At 46.4% G+C, this 22061-nt stretch overlaps 1 protein-coding gene across 2 annotated transcripts in view; it reads left to right on the top strand.

Moving 5' to 3' along the window:
• The window catches only part of CAPZB (capping actin protein of muscle Z-line subunit beta), a 166200-nt gene that overhangs the window by 71773 nt on the left and 72366 nt on the right, over positions 1–22061 (top strand). For both annotated transcript variants that reach the window (XM_036746958.1, XM_036746959.1), the window contains exon 2: positions 381–470. In XM_036746958.1, coding sequence (XP_036602853.1) covers positions 381–470 — 90 coding nt within the window. The remainder of the gene's footprint in view (positions 1–380; positions 471–22061) is intronic.

Below are 22061 nucleotides of genomic sequence, written 5' to 3'. Positions count from 1 at the left end.
AGGGCACATCTGCATTCTTTGTCCACCTTGTTGTCCACGCTAGAAAAACATGGCTGAATAGTTGAGAAAAACAAATCAACACCTTGACTGTGTCTCAAAAAACAGGGTAATTTTTATTACTACCATCTTGAGCTTAAAAACCTTAAAAACTCTATTATAACAGAAGTTTGGACTTTCATAGATCATCTTTTATTCTTTGTATTTTGAGATGTTTATATTTATTGTTAAGTTCCTAATAAAAACAACCCCCCGAGGCTCATGCCTCGAGTGTATCACATTGCTGAGGTTCTGTGGTATTTTGGGGACCAGCTGTTACCATTATCATTGTCACTGTTATTGTTTGTTTTCATATTGATTTGCTTCTGTCTTTTCTTTTTCAGAGTGACCAGCAGTTGGATTGTGCCTTGGACTTAATGAGGCGCCTGCCTCCTCAGCAGATCGAGAAGAACCTCAGTGACTTGATTGACTTGGTAAGTGCCTGGTACAGAGTCTTTGGGCTGGCTGGCCAGCCGGCCGAGTGTTGTGTGCCTTGGAAGGTGTCCTTTCACTCCAGGAGCCAACCTGCTGTTGGTGAGCTGTGACATCCCTCTAATCAGGGGAGGGATTTGGGGGCTGGGGAGGAGGGTCTTTGTGGAGGGGAAGTGCCTGAGATGCTAGGCCAAGCCTAGCAGGAGCTCCAGCAGTGGGTGAGAGCAGAGGTCAGAGGAGGTGTTTGACAAGAGCCAGCCTCTGCTGGAGCCCATTGGCAACAGAGGCCCGGGGGAATCTAGCAGTCAGGCTTAGACTCCCTACTCAGCTGTTCTGGCTGGGCCTGCAGAATCACAAAGGTGGCCTCCCAGACCTCTCGTCTTCTGGCAACACTGAACTTGGATTGACTGTCGTTGAGCACCTGGTGTGTCCAAAACAAACTTGCCCACCTGGAGCTTGCAGTCCTCCAGGCAAGACAACTCACCCCTATAACTCACACAGAGTAATATTATATTGGTATACTAAAGGCATGTGGCCAAATACAATAAGGCAGTCGAGCATTTAACATTTATTAAGTATCTAGGACAGGGGTGGGGAACCTGCAGCCTCAAGGCTGTACCTGGCCCTGTAGGTCCTGAAGTGCAGCACTTTGACTGACTCCAAACTTCACAGAACAAATCCCCTTAATAAAGGGATTGGTTCTGTAAAACTTGGACTCAGTCAGAAGGCCACGCTCAAGGACCTAGAAGGCCACATGTGGCCTCAAGGCCTAAGGTTCCCCACCTCTGACTAGGGTGTGCCAGGCATTGTGCTAAGTACTGGGGATACAAAGAAAGGCAAAAGATGATCCCTGCCCTCAAGCTGCTCTCTATATAATGGGGGAGACAACATGCAAAGTATGTGTAGACAAGCCATATACGGGATAATTTGGAGATAATCAGCAAGGTAAAGGTACTAGCATTGAGGGAGGCTAGAAAAGCTTCTTGTGGAAAGTGAGATTTTAGCTGGCCCTTGAAGGAAGCCAGAAAATCCAGAAAGGGAGAGCAATCCAGGTATGAGGGACAACCAGGGAAAATATCTGGGTCTGGAAATGGATTGTCTTGTTTGAGTCACTGCAGGGAGGCCCATGTCACTGGATGGAAGAGTATGTTTGGGTAGCGTGTAAGGTGTAAGATGACTAGAAAGGTTGGGGGGAACCAGCTTAGGAAGGACTTTGAATGCCAAGCATAGGATTTTATATTTGATCTTGGAGATGACGATAGAGAGACACTGCAGCTTAGTTTTGGGGGGAGGGGAGAGTGACATTGGTTGGACCTGCTCTTAATCACTTTTATGACTGATTGGAGAGGGGAGAGACTTGAAGCAGGCTGCCCCCCCCCCCCCCAGCAGCTGTTGTAATAATCTAGGTGATGGGAGTCTGCAGCAGCGGGATGGCAGTGCCAGAGGATAGAGAAGGCAGCATATTTGGGAGGTGTTTAGGGATGCAGAACTGTCCTGCATTGTTAACTTTTTGAAGCAGGGTAGTGTGGTGGAATGGAGTGCTACAAGGTACATATCACAAGGATATTGTCCCTGTTTTTATAAATTAAGAAACTGAAACTCTGAAAAGTTGGGATTTATTCAAGGTCATACAGGTAGGAATTGAGGGGGATCAGGAAAGGTATCCTATAGGTGGCAGGATTTTAGCTGGGACCTAAAGGAAGTCCAGAAGATGGAACTGAGGAGGGAGAGCGCTCCAGGTATGAAGGCCAGCTAGAAAAAAATGCCCAGCATCAGCAGTTGAAATATCTGGTTTGAGCCTCAATCAGGAAATGTGCCCTGGGCTCTCCTAGCCTCAGCTGGGAATCGAGGCCAGTGAGTCTTAGCTACTCTCTGCTTCATAGGAATGCTCCAAAGGTGATTGAAGTATGGGAAACTCTTCTTAGTCCAGAATGCCTGGGGAACAGGGCACCCTTTTCAATCAAATGCTCTTGCTAAGTGAAGGTCCCCAAAGACCTTGAACCCGGGCTGTAAATTCCTGAAGAATGTGAGAAGTCTTGGACTGTGCTGGGCACATTTTTACCTCAATTTAGAAGGAATTCCAGGATCTTGTCAATTAAACACAAAGTGTCATCCTATAGGAGGGAACATGGGAAAAATGGAGAGACCATTGGTGGGGACTCAGTGGGGACAGACTTGAGCTCCAGCTCTGCCCTGGACTCTCTTAGTGACCCTGGACATAGTATTTCACCTCTGTGGGTCTCACTGTCTTTATTTACAAATGAAGAAGCTGAACTAGCTTTGTCCTTTCCTCTCAAACAGTCTCTCTTCTGAGGTTCCTCCTAGCTCTCCTGCTCTTTGTTCTAAGGTCTCCTTCCCATCTCTTACAGTATGTGTTCTAAAGTTCCTCCCAGCTCTCCTACTCTTTGTTCTAAGGTCTCCTTCCCATCTCTGACATTCTCTGTTTTAAGGCCCCACTCAGCTCTCATCTTCAGTAGATCTGTGTTTCTAAACAAATTGTTCTCAATCTCTATTGACAACCAGTATAGAAAATAATCTGTTTCTTTTAGTCTTAATCATCAGTATCATTATAACTAAACTCTGGTTATTTGAGCTCACTATCTGTTTTATGTTGGAGTTAATGGGTGTTCGCTGTATTTGTGAGCAGGATTATTGCAGTTAAATCCATCTGTAGTTTGTTTCCTTTGAATATTCCCCAGTTTAAAAAGTTTATAACTTTTCCCTGAATTCCAACAGATGGTTTGAAACCTAGAGTAGATGCCTTTGTTTCATATACCCAGTGATTAATCAGATGTTGTAGAATTAGGTAAACTATTTTGTGCAGCTTGTAAGCATTCCTCCCATGCACACCTGCCCCGAATAATGAAGAGAACATTGTTTTTACAACAACAACAAAAATGCTAGCGTTTTTTAGACTGACAGGAATTTTAAGGACTTGCCAACATTCTCCAGAAAGGAAATGTCATTCCTTAGATCTCTTTGCCAGGGAACTGGAGGGGAATTTATCTGGCCCCACTGCAGATGAGTATTGAAGAAAAGTGTGTAGCTGGGCCTGGGCAGTCTACGTTCTCTGACCAGCCCTTTCTTTGCTTGATCTGGCTTTGGTCTTTTGTATAGTCTTAGATGCTTGGGAAGCTTTGAGGTCTATAGAGTACTTTGACATACTTCCATCATCTTCAGTGGAGCCCTGAGAAGTAGATCTGCTGACACTATTGTCCCTGTGGAGGGGACTGTGGAGGAAACTGTGGCTCTGAAGTGACTGAGCACCTTGGGTAGCCAGCTGGGACCAGATGAGAGACCCTGCCTGCCCCGTGTTGCGAGATGGAAGGAGTGGGCAGCATGCTTGGACCCACATGTCTTCAAGCAAATCACTTCCCTTTTTGCCTCAGTTTCCTCAGCTGTCAGATGGGGCTAGTAAGATTTTTTAAAAAAGGAAACTCTGATGCTTTTACTCTTTTGACAGCAGAGAACAAACAGGGCACACAGGACGGGACTTCTGGCACAGGGATCCGTAACCCTCTCCCCTTAGCACGTAGATGGGGCCTTGATGACTTGACCTATGTCCAGTGGAGGGCCCTCTGTCCTGAAATTTGGACTGCCTGAGCTGGGATACATACAAGGTTGTGTGGCTCCTGTACTTGTAAAGTACTTTGCAAGCCAAGAGGGCTGAGTAAATGCCAGGTACTTGTGATCCATCTGTTGGTACACTGTGGTGGGCTCTGTCAGTGCTTAAGTGGTCTCAGAAATGAATACAGAGCTTTTTAGTCCAGGAGGCCTGTGAGCAGAGACTTGTCAGAGAAGGTTGAAGTCGGAAAACAGTTCTCAAACATCTTTGACCTCCTCTGGCATCTCTCTGGTTGCTGGCAGGGTGAGGCAGATCTTGGCAGAGGTTATATTGGAGCCCTCAACTGAGGCATTCACATCTTAGAATTGGCACTCCTCCAAGCCATCGGTCCTTTGCCTTTTAAAAGCAAACCAAAAATAGCCTTAAATCTGCTTATCTGCTCAGAAAACCTTCCTGTGTGCACAGGTTGGCAATTTCTGTGGCTTCCCCAGTGGCCCTGAGACCTGGCCTGTCCCTCAGGCATCCTGCTTTTTCCTGCAACTAGGAGTTGGAATCAAAGCAGCCTGGTCCTCCTATTTCGTCCTTTGTAGGAAGGGTCCTTTGGAGGAAGAGATCATGGGTGTTATGTCTGAGGTGAAGGAAATGTCCTGACACTTTGACCAGGCAGCTGATAATTTGATCTGTAATGGTCTCAGCATATTCCTCCTTTAGAAGCAGGAGGTCTCCTCCTGAAATAGAAAGGGCAGGCCTAAGCACAGCTTTGTATGGTCAGCTTGAGTTCGGAACGTGCTCCCAGACACTTAAGATGGAATAGGCTCAAAGAAGGTCACCCCATCCTTTGTTGGCAGAGCACTTAACTGCAAAGGGGTCATTCCTCATTCGAGGGGTTGGCTCAGTTTGGTGTGGTTAATCACCATGTAGATCAGAAAAAGGAGGAGATGGAGATTCACTTAGTGGGATTGTAAGAGTTAAAATGGGAGGAGGGAATCTTGGGGACCTTTTCGTCAGTTCTCAGATGTGGAAATTGAAGCCCAGTGATGTTCAGTGACTTGCCCAGGGACACACAGCTTGGAAATGGCAGGGCCAATATTTGATCCAGATACGATGTTTTCCCCATATTCCCATTAGTCCAATGGCACTATTTGGGAGGCAGTGAGTTTTGAGTGAAAGGTCCCAGAATTGGGAACTGGACTATTTGGGTTTGAGCCTTGGCCTGCCTTTGAGCCTCAGTTTCTTTGTCAGCCCTGATGATAAATCCACAACAAAAAGGCCTCTTGAAGACTGGAACTTTGGCAGGATTCTAAGCTCCCTGCACACAAACTATAACTCAGTGAAGTCTGGTCCCAAGAAGGCCAACCAGCAGGACTTGCTCACTCACTCCATGGGTGGTCTCTTCTGCTGTCATATCCAGATGGGGCCTTGCTGTATCTGGGTGAATAGAACCGAAGTGGTATAAACCCATTTCTCTGACATGTGGGAATGTCCCTCTTTGGGCTCAGCTGCACCTATTTCTCTTCCCTCTTTCCCCTGAATCCATTGGGCACCATGTGAGAACTGACATTGCACAGAGATGTGGTCTCATTTGAACCCTCTGAGGTCAGTGGGGCAGGTGAGATTGTCACCATTGAGCTCATCCTTGGAGCGTTAGAGCTCAGAATCAACCTTCAGGATCATGCAGTCCAGGCATCCTGAACCTTCTCTGTGGCATGGAGCCCTTCTTGGAATCATGGTTTTAAATGCATACAATGAAACATGAAAGACACAAATTATCTAGAAATACAATTATTGAAATGTTTTAAGAAAAATAATATCATAGACCCTGGGTTAAGAGCCCCTCATTTTACACATGATTGGAAATTGAGGCCCAGCAAGATCAAGTGAGAAGTAGAAACAAGTAAGTAGCAGAACTAAGATTCAATTGCTCAGGGATTAACAGAAGCTGAAAAAAAAAACCAATTTGGGCTTGATGTCAGGAAAAACATGCTAACCTTGGTGCTGGCCCCAGTGGAGGAATGGGCTCCCTTGGAAGGGAGTGGGGCTTCCCCTTCTCTCAGAGGCTTCTGGCAAAGCTGGCTGGACCACTTGTTGGGTGGGTTTCAGTGAACAGGCTTGTCTAGATGCAGCTTGGCTGAGCTAGGTGGCTGCCAAGGTACCCATCAAACTCAGAAACTGGGCTTCTGAGGCCACGTTTCCCAACTCCATAGAAAAAGAAACTTGGAAGAGGTTGGGTGAAGTGCCCAACGTTGGCCAGCTGGTAAATGAGTGGTAGAGCTGGGACTCCAACCCATACCTTCTGACTCCCAGGCTGGCTTTCCTTCTATTTCACCACCTTGCTGCACTTAGTTACTGTCTCTGAGTCGCCTGAATCATGGGTGTTCATGTGGTCACACCCACTCAACCTCTGCTGACTGCTCTGACCAGGAGAGCCTGCGTTTGAGTTGCCATTTTATAAGGGAAGATGTACACCAGCCAAAGGCCTCCAGCAGGATTTTAATGAACTCCATTCCTTGGAAAGCTGTGGGAAGGGTTTTGAAGTGAGCACTTAAGCTGTGTGATCAGGCCTCATCTGAAAAGCAGAGGGAGCCCCATGGATCTAGAACATCATGTGTGGAGCACTTTGTGTGTTCCCCCCCCCACCCCGGGCTTAGTCCCCAAGAAAGATTGTACTCCCAGACCTGCCCTGCCTGGGAAGCAGATGGCCCTGCTGAAAGGTTAACTTAAAGAGGATAGCAGAGGGATGGGGGGCTCGATCTGAATCAAGATCCAGTGACTTGATTTCTTTGAAAAGAAATGTGGGGCCTTTTGGGGTCCCGGTCTCTTCCCTACCTGTCCCCCTCAGCACTCATGACTGGAAGGTATAGCCTTCATTTCATCCTATCAAGGAGGAAAGGACCGGTTTTCCCTGGACCTATTTGGACCAGTACTGCTTCAGATCAAATGAATGGTGGGAGGGAGGTAGAAGAAGTGGTTTCTTTTTTCTTCAGGGCTCATTCTACCACAGCCTTTCTGAAGGCTTTTGATCTCTTGGAATGTAATGACTATCATTCTTCCCCTCTGTGTCTTATTGTGCCCAATATAGGACCTCCATCAAGACTTCTTGTAATAATGCTCAGTAAATGGTTGTGTGCTCTGGAGTACTCATTCAGTAGTCCATTCCATGAATGTTTATTAAGCCTGTAGAACATGGCACAGTGCACTGCTGGGGACCAGTACGGTATTCGCATTAGACATGGTTGCTGCCTTCCGGCAGCAATGTACATTCCTTTTCCCTGGCTCCCATGTAGAACAAGCAGCTCTGACATTTTTGTGGGTGCTCTATCATCTCAGTGTTCCCAAGGAAAGAAACTGTATATATGCAACATGGCAGCTCTAGCCCCAGGGCTTGAATTTCTGTGAAGTCAGGGGTTTTGAAAAGATGCTATCTGCCCCAGGTCATATCTCTTCTTTCCCCCCCACCTCCCTCCCCAACCTCTAGGCTCTCTTGCCATTAGGATGACATGGACTTGGATTTTGCAGACCTTCCTGAAGAGTTTGGAATAGATTTTCTCGCCATCTTTCATCTGACTAAAAATTGACTCCTATATTCCCTTTAGAGAGGATGGGGTGGAGAAATCCCAGCAGTGCAATTTCTCAGCCCTTTTCTGTGCCCTCACTTGTTTTGCATTTTACCTTAGCCCTGATCAAACCTCCTGGAGTTCTGGTGTGGGACCTTGGGAAGGTGAGGCCCATTATTCGAGCTTCTTCTCCAATAAAAGAGGGATCCAAATACATCTACTCTATTGTACGGAACATTATATTGGGAGGCCAATAGGCTGTGTCAGCCTGAAAGTGCTTTACACAAGGGAGATCTCATCATGTTTTGTGTACATGTCCTATTTTCCCTGCCCCCCAGTTATACCATAAATTCTTTAAGGTCAGGGTCTGCTGTTTTTCATCACTATGCACATCCTAAGGGCTTAATAAATGCTCGTTTTGGATTGAATGGAAGTCCATGGGATATTAGAATTGTATAGACGTGGGTCAGTACTTTTTAAAAAAATAATTCTGGCAGTTTGCATTTCTCCCATGTTCCAGTAAACCTAAATCATTTTTTTGAAGTTAAGAGGAAGAAAGGGGCATTCATTATGGGTGTTTCTGTGAAACTGGGAAGCTTTTTGAGGGAAGGGACCCTGTTTTTTCTTTCTTCTGCTCTTTTGGGACTCCTGGAGCCAGCCCTGTCCTCTGCATCCTGGTGGGGTTGAATCTGTTCTGGTGCCAATTAGCCCATGTTAGCCCAGGAACTGCTCAGGTGTGGCCTCCTCCTCCCTGCCCAGCTTGTCTGCCTTCGTTCTTCTACTGGTCCTTCATGGCTTATTTCTTTGTGTTCTTGGTCCTTTATCATATGAGTCCAGAAACTTCTTTTGTTCAGAGCTAAGGTTATAATCTGCACAATGGAGGTGTCCCCTTCCTCCCCTAAAGATACTACCAAGAGAGATTACTGCAGTAAGGTCTGTAGCTGTTGAGAATTCAGTCTGCCATTTGGATGAATTATGTTTCTGTGCCAACTGGAACTTCTAGACTTTGATTTTGGTGACAATTCATAGTATCTCCCTTCCATCAACTCTTGGGGATGACTAATATGTCTAAAGTAACTATGGAAATTATCACTTGGGCTTTTTAGCCCTGGTATGTTTGGGGTTGGCAATAGCAATGTGGATGTGGCCAAAAGAATACTGGCCTGTGAGTCAGAAGGTCTGGGTTAGAACTGGAGTCCTGCCACCTCCTGTCTTGCGTCTGATTACCTGTGTGACAGCTCACTTAGCCTCTCTGAGTCTCAGTTTCCTTATCTGTAAGATGAGCATCCCTTAATTAGGTCATCTTTATAGTCTCTTTCAATTTTCAAATCTATGATTCTCTTCACCTGATGTAGGGCTCTGGGCCTCAGTTTCCTCATTTCTAAAATGAGGCAATTGGCCCACTAAGGCCCCCTCTAAATCTAATTGCTGTTATCCTCTACATATTCACTATGTATCAGTTCAATTCAGTAAATATTTATTAAGCTCTTACCATTTATAAGGCACCTTTCTGGGTGCCTCATACAAACTCAAAGCACTTCCTGCTTCAAAGGAACATGCATTTTGTGGTGGGCACCATAGACCATGCAGGATACACAGGTGAGTGTGATACAAGGTAACCTGAAGAGTGAAAAATTTGGGGAAAGCACTCATTTGACAAGGTGGGGGGAGGGGGATCAAGGAAGGAGGAGGAGGAGGAATCACTTGATTGATCCTTGAAGGCAGGTAAGGATTCTGAGAGCAGAATTGAGGAGCAGGTGTATATTACAGCAATGGGGAGCAGCCTGGCCAAGTGCCCAGAGGCAGCAGCAGCCAGCGAGGAGCTCAGCTGAGCTGGAACACCGAGTTCACTCATGGACGGGGAGAGTCAGAGGCAGGGGTTGGGAAGGGCTCAGCAACACTAGGTGGGGAGGTTGGAGGCCTTGATTGGGATGCTGCTGAAGCTTTGAGCGGGGTAAGATCTTGCACATGCGTCTTCACCCTGCTCTCTTCCCTCTTTGCCCCCACTGCTACTCTACCCCCCAAACCATAGCAGCAGAGACCATGCCCAGGAAGAGTTGGTTTGCTTAGTCCAGTATTCCCCGGGTCTTTGGGGCCTTGTCTTACCTGGGACATTGCCTCTGGAAGGGTGTGTTAATAGTGAACTGTCCCATTGCTCTACTCCCCATCCCTGGGACGTCATAGACCAAAACCTTTCCCTGGCCATGTGGGCTCTCCCATAAGAATGGAAGCACCTTGAGGTCTTGCTCTTCTGTGTTTGTACCCCCAACACTTAGCACACAGTAGTGGTTTAAGTAAATGCTTTTTCATCCATTAAGTCATGTTAAAGAAGCTTCCTTTTGACCTTTAAATGTTTGGTCTTGTTAAAACTTTGTGAGAGAACTAGCCATAGTCCTGTGGTTTCACTTTTTTTCTCCTAATGTTCAGTCTGGTTATGTGTTCCCCCTGGTTGGGGCCTCTCTAGATAAAGTTTTGTCCTCAGAGTTTGGTATTTAACAGCTATTCATTGTGGACCCAGGTAGAGGGCATCTCATTACACATGGCCATCAGTAATAGCTGCTCACGTTTCTGTACTGGTTTCCCTATGATACCCCTATGAGAAGAGGTCTCCAAATGTTATCTGCATTTTACACATGAGAAAGCTGAGGACACACAGCCAGAAAGTGCCAGGCCCCAGACTTGAACCTCGGGTTCTCTTCTCACTCCTATCCTCTTTTCTCCACCACAAAATATTGCCTTGGTGAATCACCTACCCCCATTTCTGCATTCCGTAATGACACTAATTCAAGGGGCCTATCTTGCTTTTTAAGCCACCTGGATGACTTGAATTCCCCTGCTATTTGGGCAGTCTTACTACAGCTAGCTTTTTTGAAGCAAGAAAAAATGTTATTTCCATAGGTTCATGCACGTTAGAGCTGGAAGAAACCCTAGGGAAGCGGGGAAGGGAGAAGAGTCGGCCCTGCCATCTTTGCTTAGGGAATTTGGTGTCCTCTGGAAGGACAGACTCCAGGGCCTGGGGATAAAAGAGATCCTGGCAGTCCCAGGGGCAGCCACAACTAGATTTACAACCAAGAAGTATCCCAACCACATAGATACTATGCATCTGAGTTCCATGCTTCCCGGGGGCCAGCAGGACAAAGAAAAAGCAGTCTAGCCCAGTGGCAGCTCTTTATTGTCTCATGCTACTTTTCACCAGAAGGCCAGGACTCTGTATTAGGACACCTGCCCCCCCTGCCCCCAGGCATCCTTCCTCAGTGTGTTTTCACAGGTGCTGCCGGTCACAGCTCTTGACTTTCCACAGTGGTGCATTATAAGCCAGTTAGGGCTTGCAAAGCTTAGCTTATTTAGCCTGGAAGGGAGGAGATTTAGGAGGCCCTTGATTGAGATATTTGAGATAGTAATGAAAGCTGAGCCGGGCCCACCCTTTTTTCCCCTCCAATCCTGAACAGCAAGGGACAGAATCTCCTCTATCAAAAAGGTTGAGATGCCAATCTGCTTAGCACTGAGTCAGCCAAGTGGCCTTCCCTGCCACCAGGAGGTCAGAGTCAAGGCTGTGGCTGGCTGCTTTTATGACCACTAATAACATTTGTGGCTTGACTAGGATAAGGGTAATCTGATCTCATGCTTCACATCCTGTCCTGGCAGGACTATGGACTCCTTAGACAGAATGGGCCTTTTTCATCTCTCCACCTTGCTACTTGTGGCCATCACAAATGACCAATAAGAAGCAGCATGCTGGGAGGGAAGAGAACTAGCCAGAGGCCTAGGTGTGAATCCTAGCACCATCGCCTCTGCTGCTGCTACTGCTTCAAGATCTTAGAGCACAAGCCATGTTACAAAACCATCAGATTTCAGAATTGGAAAGGACCCTCCTCAGCCACCTAGACCAAACCAGACCCCAAAAAGAAGCCCGTCTACAACATACCCACCAAATGGAGACCTCAAGTGAGCTCCCCGTTGTGTTAGACCTCCCGTGGCAGCCCCACTGCTTATGAAATTGAATTCCACTTTTGGACTGCTCTTATCATTAGGTGGTTTTTCTCTTTAGCATACCAAGCAGAGTCTAATGGCCCTTTCACTTACCAACCCTTCAGGTACTTGAAGACAGCTGTTGTGCCACCCTCAAGATTTCCCATCTTCAGTAAACAGCACTACATAGTTCCTCACTGATAGATGTTTTTTAATTGACCTGAATGGGAGGAGGTTGTCTCTTTGTCCCTCTATAGGAGGAATCCTGGTAAATGTTGGAAAGGGGGGGACGTGATGGAGAGGATAGATGGCAGTCATGGCTGGATTGGAAATTGACCAGGGCAGTATTTTAAGTGTTCTACAAGGAGATTTATTAATTTAAAGGAAGTATATTTTATATATTTGTATGTGTAGATATAAATGTATACCTAATTTATTGAAGGAGAAAGTGGAAGGAAGAGCAGGAGAAGGAAGAGGCAGGGTCAGGCAAAAAATGAGAAGGTGGCAGCAGGTCCTAGTGGATGGCCTGCTGGCCTCAGGGACAGGGAGGTCTAAATCCAGGCCTGCCTCTGATATACACTGACAGGGGGACCTCAGGCAAGGCCTTAGCCTCTCAGTGACCCTAGGGAATTCTGTAGAATGAGGAGAGGTAGAGGAGGTAGCCCACCTGCACTGGGAGAGGGCATTTCCTACACTAGTGAAATCATATATCCAGTAAATAAATAGATAAATGGATGCAAGTGCATGTGTGTGCGCGCGCGCACACACACACACACAGAGTAATGTCAACCAGACCATAAACAATTATTGAGTAGGTTGAGGGCCTTAGGGACCTGCTTTCTTTCAGTAATTCAAGAAAATTTTTTTCATTAAAGACCTGCTGTGTACAGAGCTCTGTGCTAGGCTCTGGGGAAGAAACAGTTGAAATTGAACTTGCTCTCTGCCCTTTTGGGGGTGGAGGGATATTACACTTTTCCTCACAGTGACCCAGAAAGATGAGGAGTGTAAGCCTGACTGTCCCTCCTGTACAGAAGAGAAAATGAAGGCTCTGAGGACTTGAATGATTTGCCTGTGGTCACACACAGAGTTGGCTAGTTGTGTCTCTGGTGGGCATTGGCCCCTGGCTTCCCAACCCCAAGCCTGCCCTCTTTCCACTAGCCCCATCTGCCTATCCACTGGCCTAAGTGATCTTTCCCGATCATTCATTACAGGGGTGCACAAGACAGAGGAGCAACAGAGCACCAGGGAAGGCTTTCTGGAGGAAGGGATTCTTGATTTGGCTTGAAAGGGTGAGGAGGATGCCCTTCTAGGCCTAGGCAACAATGGAGTCACCAGCAAGGAAGCAGAAGAGGATGGCCTCTTCGTTAAGCTGGCTCTGCCCAAGAGAGAAATCTGGTTGGTGATTCGAATAACAACAAGACAAGGCTGTTTTAGAAGTGCCTGGCCACATATCTCCTTCTGTGAAGAAACTTGCAGTGCCGCACATAAAGCAGTTTATTCTGCCCGTTTGCTTAGCAAATCTTTCTTTTCCTCAAAAAAGTAGAGGGAAACACAACCTGATTCAGATTTTAGCAGGTTCCATATTACCAAGAGTCTGAAATAAGATTTTACAACTTGGGTGGTCAGGTGCTGCTCATTTTCTCATTCTAAAAGTACAGTTTCTATCACAGTGTACCAGTTTATGGTTTCCATGTGTTTTCCAGATGCTTGGCCATGTTCCCTTCATGCCTTCTGCTGCTTCCTTTCTTCTGCTGTGGCTGCCACTTTCCCCCTCGATCACCAATCTCCTGGACCCTCTGCTTGGTACTTAGAGCCAATTCTTATTTGTCTGGGATTCTGGCACTGGTGTCCCTTCTCACCAAATTCCTCAATATAGTCAGTTGTCTGTGCGTCACTGGGAGCCTTCCAGGGAGGAGAACTCTGCACCTTCTCCTGCTGGACAAGTATAGTTGTTATTCTACCTGCTGAAACCTCCCTTCCTCAGCTTCTATCCAGGGTTTCTGGTTCTGTCCTCTCCAGCCACGCTTACCTCTGTTCCTTCCTCTATGGGCTAGCCTTAAAATTGTCTTCCTTTTTTTTCTCTCTACACCATTTTTCTCCAGTTCATTCCCAGGCCCATATTTTTAGAATATGTTTTTATTGATACCTTTTGTTTTTATATCACCTACATTTCCCAGTGTATCCTTCCTTCCCCTTCCCAGAGAGTAATCTGTTATAACAAAGAAAAAAAAGGCAGCCTAATTAGCCAAGATATTGAAAAAGTCTGTTACATAGTTTACCATACTCATAATCTTCCCTCCCATCTGGAAAATGGAGAGAAGTGCCTGCATTTAGTCCTTATTTGTAGCCAAGCATAGACATAATTTTGTAACATTTAGTTTTGATTATTTCATTGTTTCCTGTGTTCTACCAGCTTCACTCTGCATCAGTTCATTTAAGTCTCCCCGTGATTCTTCATATTCATCCTTTTTGATAGCATAGTCATAGTCCATTAAATCCAGGACTGTTTCCCCCTAGATGAAGCCTGTATTCCTTTTTAATTATGTTCTGTTTTGATATGACAAACAGATAAATAAACTCCTTTGAAAAATACAGTTTCATCTTTTTAAACTTTGTTTCTATGGTGCTAATGTTGACTATTGTATTCCAGACGTTTGCTCTCCACATTGACCCTTTGCACTGTGGTTGTAACTATGCTGCAGTAATTGTGTATTTGGTTCTTTTGGTCCTGCTTTCTCCACTGTAGCTATTGTATATGTTGGGACCATTTTGGTTTTGTCTTTGTCTCTTCAGGACCAGACACCTAGTGTAGGGGATGAAACACTTTGTGAATTGAATAGAATGTTGGCATCCATTGTGTTGTCTGTAGTTACCCTGGGGTATAGTAGTCCCAGTAGTAGAAACTCTGAGTCAGATGGTACAACTTAGTGACTTTTCTTGCATAATTCCACAGCTGCCCCTTTGTCTTCTCCTCCTTACCTCACCCTTCTTGTCCCCTCCAATTATGGGACTTGAGTGCAATACACACCTTTCTGTAGGTTACTACAAGTGGCAAAGACTTTTAGTGTGGATTTCTGTCTCTGCAGTTGTTGGAACTGGCCAAAAGCTGTCTAAAAGAACTAGAGTTTGGGTGAGAAACAGAATGCCTTTTCAAACTTGGACCCTGATGGGGAGCCTTCTGTGGAAGCCTCCATCCCCGCCTTCAGCATTAATCTGCTAGCAGAGAATGGAATGATGGTGCTAGGGAGCACCAAGTAGTTTGGCATGCCCCTTCCTGTTCCCTGGGTCACTGACATCCAGTCTTTTGCTGGGGAGTTGACTGTTACTGCCCCCAACTGCTTCCCAGTCGCTGTTTGCAAAGGATCTCTGAGCTTGGGGTCGAGGGGGAGGAGGACTGGCCAGGGGAGAGGAGGAGTTCATCTCGGCTCCTCTTTTGGGTCTTTGGCCCTCATCAGATGGGACACTTTTCGTTCATTAGTCGGACAGTTTGTGGTTTGTCCTTTTGCCACCTCTGTTGTGGCTCTCTCATTCTTCGGAGCTCATAATTAGAGTTTATTAGAGAGACTGTCAATCATTCTTCTCCCAGGATCCTTCCTAGGAGAAGCAGCACAAGGAACCATATTCATTTGCCTCAGTGTGGGCTGCCTTGCCTTAGGCTTACCCTACAATTAGTCTGCTTGCAAATAATGACTGATTAAATTCTAAGGCCCTTGCATTCACCAGGAGGAAGAGATAGGAAAAGCTCTCAGAAGAACCCAGAGTTTAGGATCCTGGGGAGCTGGTTACCTTGGGGGTGACTGAGACCTGCTAGTTAGGAGCAGGATTGGGTTTTCCAGGTGGTGGGAGGAGCTCGGCCTGAGGAGGCCTTGGGAAGGAAGGCCCACCAGCAGGCTACCAGGAGGAGAGATTAGGAGCCAAACACTCAGGTTGGAATTAGCATTCATTTTCTCTCTTCTGGAATGTACATCAGCACAGGATTTCTATTGACTGGGAACTAAAATAACATAATTTTTGTTCAGAAGAAAAGCGTGTAGGGTTGGGGGCTACAGGTTTGCCCCCAGGCTGGAAATGATTATCTGGAATGCAGAGAAGTTTTTTTTTCCTTTTTTCGCCTTTATTCCCGAATGTGAATTAGAGATGGAACAATGAGGAATAGGCCTTCAGAGGCTGAGCTGCTTTAAAGCCAGAGTGCCTGCCTGTCTCCTTTTGGTCTTTCTACTTCCCTTTTCTTGGGAGGGTGGCTGGCGCATGTGTGGAGGTGGACAAAGGGAGATCCCTCTCATGAGGTAGCTTCCTTACTCAGGGACTTGCTTAAAGCCATATCACGTTAAGTGTGGACTCTTAATTTTAAATGAGCTTGTTCTCATCCTAATGCCAATGTGCCCTTCATCTCCTAAGTCCCTTAGACCCTAAGTAATGAGCCCAGCCTGTGTGAAGCAGGCAGCTGCCAGTATTCAAGTCTTCTTTCCAGGTTCTCTGAGGCAGCTTCTGCTGATACCCCACTTGGATGCTTTATCAGGCCATGGAGCTCTTAAAGGTCGGCTTGTCTTTGGTAGGGCCTGCCAAACGCAATTGTTTGAATGCAGTGAACAATGTTTATTGATTCTCTTCCAGGGTTGCATCAGCTCAATATGGAGAGAGTCATCCAGGGGAAGGGGGTACTTACTACTCATGCCATTGGAGGGGCCTCCCCTCGGTTTCCTCACCTACAAAAACGAGGAGCTTGGCTCTCTACTGGCCTCTGTGGTCCTGTGACCTTGTTAGCCCAGAGTCAGCTTCACACCCCGGGGAAGGCATTGAAGGAAGTTCTAGTGGTAAGGGGTCACAGATGATGTGTGTGACACACACATTAAAATGAGGAAGTCTGCCCTGACTTGGTTTGGCAGTTGTATCCCACTAATTAACATTTCTAGCCTAAAGTCAGAAGAGCTCCCTCCATAGTATTTGGGCAGCCAAGGAAAGGGAAGATATGGCCCACCTTCCCTGATAATCATTGTTCTACTTTCTGAGTGTGAATTAAAGCAGTTCCTAGGTTCCCTGAGATTTTAGGGAAGACCATAACCCCAGGGTAGGATTTGGTGTTTCATTCTTGGGATGTGTCTACCACAATGAGAACTTGTCAATTATACCACCAGTTTGTACATTCTTCCCATTCCAGAGACTAAGAAGTGATTTGCCATCTCTCCATGGCAAATTTTTGTGCCTTTCCCTAATTAAAGGATCTCTCAACTATGTTACAGTTTCTCCACCTCCCACCTCTGCCTTTTTGAGATTTTGTTTCACTTCAGAGAACTGTTGGTCATGGGGGACTCTGGGATCAGGTCTTAGAGGGTCACTTGTAAGAGTAGAGGGAAGCCCAGACTTGGAAGTAAAGGGTTGAGCCTTGATGCCAACCCTGCTCATCCCAGCCTGCAAAGTCAGCAGAGCTGGGATTTGCCAGCCGCTAACTGGAGCAGATGAGAGGGCTGTATGAAGGAAGGACCTTTCAGTCACAAAGCACAGTCTTGGCTTCTGTCACCAAACACAGGTCCCAAGAAGGCTTTCTTACATCAGCCACTAGTGTCCATCATGGGGTTTAGTCACTTTCTGTAAACCAGACAGGCTTGGGCATTGTCCTGACCTGGGATGGTGTAAAGGACAGCCTGTATTTGGAGGAGGTGCTGGGTTCTCTTTGCAGCTTGCTGAAACTCTCTGGCATTAGGCTAGTCACTTAGGCTATGAGCTCCTCAAGACAGAGGCTGCCTTTCACCTTTCTTTGTATCCCTAGTGCTTGGGCCAGTGCCTGGCTTGTGGTAGGAGCTTAGTAAATACTTGTTGCCTAGACTGACTTACTCCCCTGGACCTCAGACTTGGGATTCTATAGTCCTTGAAACTCTCTATAAAATGGGGGGGGGGGGCAGCACTAGGTGATGGTCTTAAAGGTCCCTTCTCAGCACTTCTTAAACTGTAGGTCTCAACCCTAGTTTAAGAAGCGCTAAAGGGGTTGCAAGTAGACAAAGTTGAAAAGGCCCTGTTTTGAGACTTCTCGAGATCCTGTGGTCCTTCTGATGTGATGCTAGTGGTAAAGGAGCAGGGTGGGTTAGCAGCCAGCACATAGTATGAGGGAACTTGTGCTCCTTCAGGAAAATGGCTTCGTGCAGAATCTGGAGGGATGAGCAGATGAAGCTGCTTTTAACCCGGGATACCAAGAACATTCAGAGGGCAAAGAGAGCCTAAGGTGAAAAGTGGGGGAGAGGAGTCCAAGGGGTGGGATTAAGATGTGGTGCACATTCTCAGTCACAAAGGCAGTCATGTTGGATTCCTAATTTGGGGGAAGCACTTGGGGCTAGAAGCTGCCTGGAAATGAAAGGCCAGCCAGTATTTTAGGAAAGGTCCTAAGTGACCATCTAGTCCAGCTCCCACATTTTGCAGAAAAGGAGGTTTAGGCTGAGAGCCTAAAAGGCTGAGAGCCCAGGGCCCCATAGGTAGTAAAGGACAGAGTTGGGGCTCAAACCTGGGTCTTCAGACTGGGAGTCCAGAACTCTTTCCCTATAATCTACTACCTCCATGCTTATTGAGAAAAAGAAGATACCTTCAGCTGGGTCTTGTCTTGGGGTTCAGTAAAATGAGCAGAAATTGGGAAGGTCTGGTTTCTTAATAACCAAATGAGAGAGAAAAATTTCCCCAACCCAGACCTTTCACCAGTTCCCTTTTGGCAGGCATGTGTGCAGACTCGTTCCCATGGGAGGGTTTGCATTGCCCTCTTGAGACCCTAAGGTCTGGAAACATTGTACATGCTTTGGAAAGAGTAGAGAGCAGGCTCAATCTTGCCTGCCTAGAATGCCAGGAATGTGTGCAGGTGCTGCTGGGACCTTGGCAGTTTTCGGGGTTTGTAGATTTGGGTCAATTCATCGAGTGTCCTATAGCAGGTTGGGCACTGGGAATACCAGACAAACAGAGACTACTATCCCTGCCCTCAGGTACTCAGATGGAGAGATGGGGAGAGAAATGTGTGTGCACATGTAATGGGAATGCGAGGGTAGAATGTGATCAGAGCAAAAGAACAAAGCTAAGACAAGGAGGGGAGGGTTGCTTGCACCCACGGGGCCCATTGAAGGCTTTCTGGAGGCAGTGGCGCCTTAGCTGGGCCTCTGAAGAGGAAACTGAATCCCACGGAGGTTGTGACTTGCCTGGAGTCACACAAATTGATGAAAAGGTGGATGTAACATTTGTGAAGCCCTTACTGTGTGCTGGGCCAATATTGAGTTAGGCACTAGAGATACAAATAAAGGGGAGTCAGAAGATGGAGGAGAGGACGCCGCTGTGGAGAAGGCTGCTGTCAAGGAGGTGAACAGTGAGTTGAGCTGGGAGTGAGGTGAGCATGGCCAAGGCCCACCATGGTTGGAGGTCTTCTTAGGGGGTGAAGGCTATTGGTGGAGAAGTTAGGAGAGGGAGTCTCAGCTAGTTAGCAGCCAGAGCCACAGACTTCCTGCCAGATTCTGACCTAGACCAGGCCTCATCCCATGCAGATAGGCTATCTCAGGTCCTCTGACACAGTCTCTTTATCTCTGTGTAGGGCTTTGTAATCACAGTGGAGATGCTGGTGGAAATGGGTTGGGAACGACCCTCTCCTTGTCCCTCTCTTCCTGAAGTGTAACTTCTTTGGCTTGGGTCCTATTAGTGTAAAACCTTGGAATCTCAATGGCGGCCTGATGTGGCCAGAGCGCTCCTTCCTAATGCTGCCTTCAGAGCTTTTCTAAATTCTTACATCACATTGGGTCATGGCATTTAGGAGGCAACATGTTTTAGAGATGAGGCCTAAATTGGAATTCCCAAGATCGAATCCCCAAATCCCAGAGTTGCGAAGGACTTTTCATCCAGCCCATTCCTGAACAGTAGTAGTAGTGCAGTCCCTGTGTTTGAAGACCTCCTGTGAGGGGAACCCATACCTTCTCCAAGCAGCCCCTCCATTTTAGGACCACTCTCAGTGGTGGGAAGTTTTCCTTTCTCTTGAGCCTGAATCTGCCACTGCGGCTTATAGCCACTCTTGTGCCATCTGGGGCAACTTATGTGCAACTACCAGTCCACCTAGACTTTCTCTTTTCGAAGCTAAACAAGATTCCTTCAGCCTATGAATCGGTCTACACCTGTTTAATAACCACTAATTATAATAGTTAATGTTTCAACAGCATTGTAAGATTTTCAGAGCTCTTTTCTTATATCATCTTATTTTGCCCTCATAGCAGCCCTGGAGGTAGGAGCTATTACTACCCCCATTTTGCACATAAGGAAAGTGAAACAGATGTTAAATGACTGTCCACATAAGTGTCCAAGGCAGGATTCAAAATCAGGTCCCACACACTTGATCTGATGTACCACTGGGCTGCCATATACCAGGCACTGTGTCAGGCAGTGGGCATTCAGATAGCCCTTGCCTTCCAAGAGCTCATTCTGTGGGAAGAAACAATGTATACCTAGATGGTAGAAGAATCCACAGTCTGGTTAGAAAGTAAATGTGCGTTCATTTCCAGGGAAGGTCCTGATAGGAGTATCAAGAAAAAAAAAGCCCCCATTGATCTGATGGTGGTATATGAACCAGTTCTCATGGCATGATCCTGCGGCACTTCACTGCCCTGGGTGCCTTCCCCTCAGTGCTTTCTAGCTTACCAGCACTGCTCCTAAAACATGTTGCCTAGAACTCCACTCCGTCCCACACTTGTGGGCGGATGAGGGCAGAGTACAAGAACACTTCATTGAAACCCAAGCCTGGATTACCTTTGTAGGTGCTGTATCGCCTGTTGATGCATACTGAGCAGGAAGGCCTCTGAAGCCCACAGGCACCTTTCATCTCACGTATTCTCAGGCTGCCTCATCTTCTGCCCAAAAGGGAGCTGCTAGAGATGGTTCAGGCTTGTAGCTCCTCAAGCTCTTGGGAATCTCCTTCTGGTCATCCAGTAGGTAAGGTGGCCCTTGGAGCTTTGTGACATCAGCTAATCTGAGCGGGCAAAAAGTATAGAGTCTGTGTACTCATTGAAACTGTTAATAAGAAGTGTTGAAGCAGTTCAGGGACGAGGACAGATTCCTACCTCCCTCTCCCCCCAGCCCCTCCCCCCCCAAAATAAAGAGCCAGTGCTTTTTCTCTGTTAGGCACTGGTTTAAGGATTTCACTTAGTTCACCTTAGGACATAATATGAATCCCTCTATCCTTCTCATCATGGTTCAAACTCTGAAAAACAACCACCTTGGCTTGAAAAAAATTAATTAAAAAAAAAAAAAGAAAGTCCAGTGCTTCTGGGCCACACAATGGTAAGGGCTTGAAGAGGTTTCCAAAAGCAGCAATTAGAAGAGGTTCACCCCATGGTATAGCAAGCTTTCTTCCCAGTTCCACTACTTATGAATCATTTCCCTTCTCTATGCCTCAGTTTTCTTATCTGTGAAATAAAGGAGCCTGGATCTCAAAGTTTCCTGTGCTCTTGAAGGACTCTTGTAAAGAGATCCAGGGGCAGCTAGGTGGTGCAGTGAGTAGAGCACCAGCCCTGGAGTGAGGAGGACCTGAGTTCAAATGTGGCCTCAGACACTTGACACACTAGCTGTGTGACCTTGGGCAAGTCACTTACCCCCAATTGCCCTGCCTTCCCCCCTGCAAAAAAAAAAAGAGATCCAGTTTTCAGTTGGGTTTCACACTAATAGTCCAAATGTCAGGGTGCTCTCTATCCTTGACAAACAAAAAAAGAGGATGAGTAAGGGCTTATGGGTGGAATTGATTTTTTTTCATTAGAACCACCATCACACAAAGTAGATTGAGCTTTTTCCTCTTGTTAAGTGAGGCTATTTTCCCCTGATGACTCAGTGGAATTACAATAACTCCTGATGAAACACAGGACCAAAATGGAAGGAGTCCAGGTTTCAACATTGTGGCACATAAATGAGCCTGGATGGTTTTTGTGCTAGAGGACGGGGGCAAGGAAAATTGTCTGATTTGTTTAGTGTTCCCATCCCACATCTGATACGCCAACATTGGCCTTTTTCATTCAGAGTATTTTCATTTTGTAACCAAAACACAAAGAATTCAATTAAAAAATGAACCAGGAAGTATTATTGGACTTCAGTGAAAACATTGGGATCCTTTGAAAATTTGTATTTGGAGCTCCTAATTGACCCATCTTTGTAGAAACCGTCATATCCTGGAGTGCCTACTTTAAATAATGGCTAACTTTGAGCTTGGAAGACTGTCTTTCTTCAGCTTGGCTTCTTAGACTTCTTCCTACACCCCCACATTTATTCCTATTCACACAGTTGTGATGGCTGTCATAGCTGCTCTTTATTGTTTTATAAGGAGTGCTGGTATCTTTGCTTTTTACCATCCACACATACACAAGTGAATTAAGTGTTCTTCATTTATTTTCAGTTTTCTCTCTCTGTCTCATCAGAGGGCCATTGTCACTGTCAGGTGTTCAAATAGGATGTTTTCCTATCATTGCATTCCTTATAACCTATCCCAACTGCCCCTGGTAATCTGTTTGCTG

The sequence above is a fragment of the Trichosurus vulpecula genome, chromosome 2 (genome assembly GCF_011100635.1).
Source record: "Trichosurus vulpecula isolate mTriVul1 chromosome 2, mTriVul1.pri, whole genome shotgun sequence".
Classification (NCBI taxonomy): Eukaryota; Metazoa; Chordata; class Mammalia; order Diprotodontia; family Phalangeridae; genus Trichosurus; species Trichosurus vulpecula.
The sequence above is the reverse complement of the archived record's forward strand: the minus strand, read 5'-3'. Positions and strand labels throughout refer to the sequence as shown.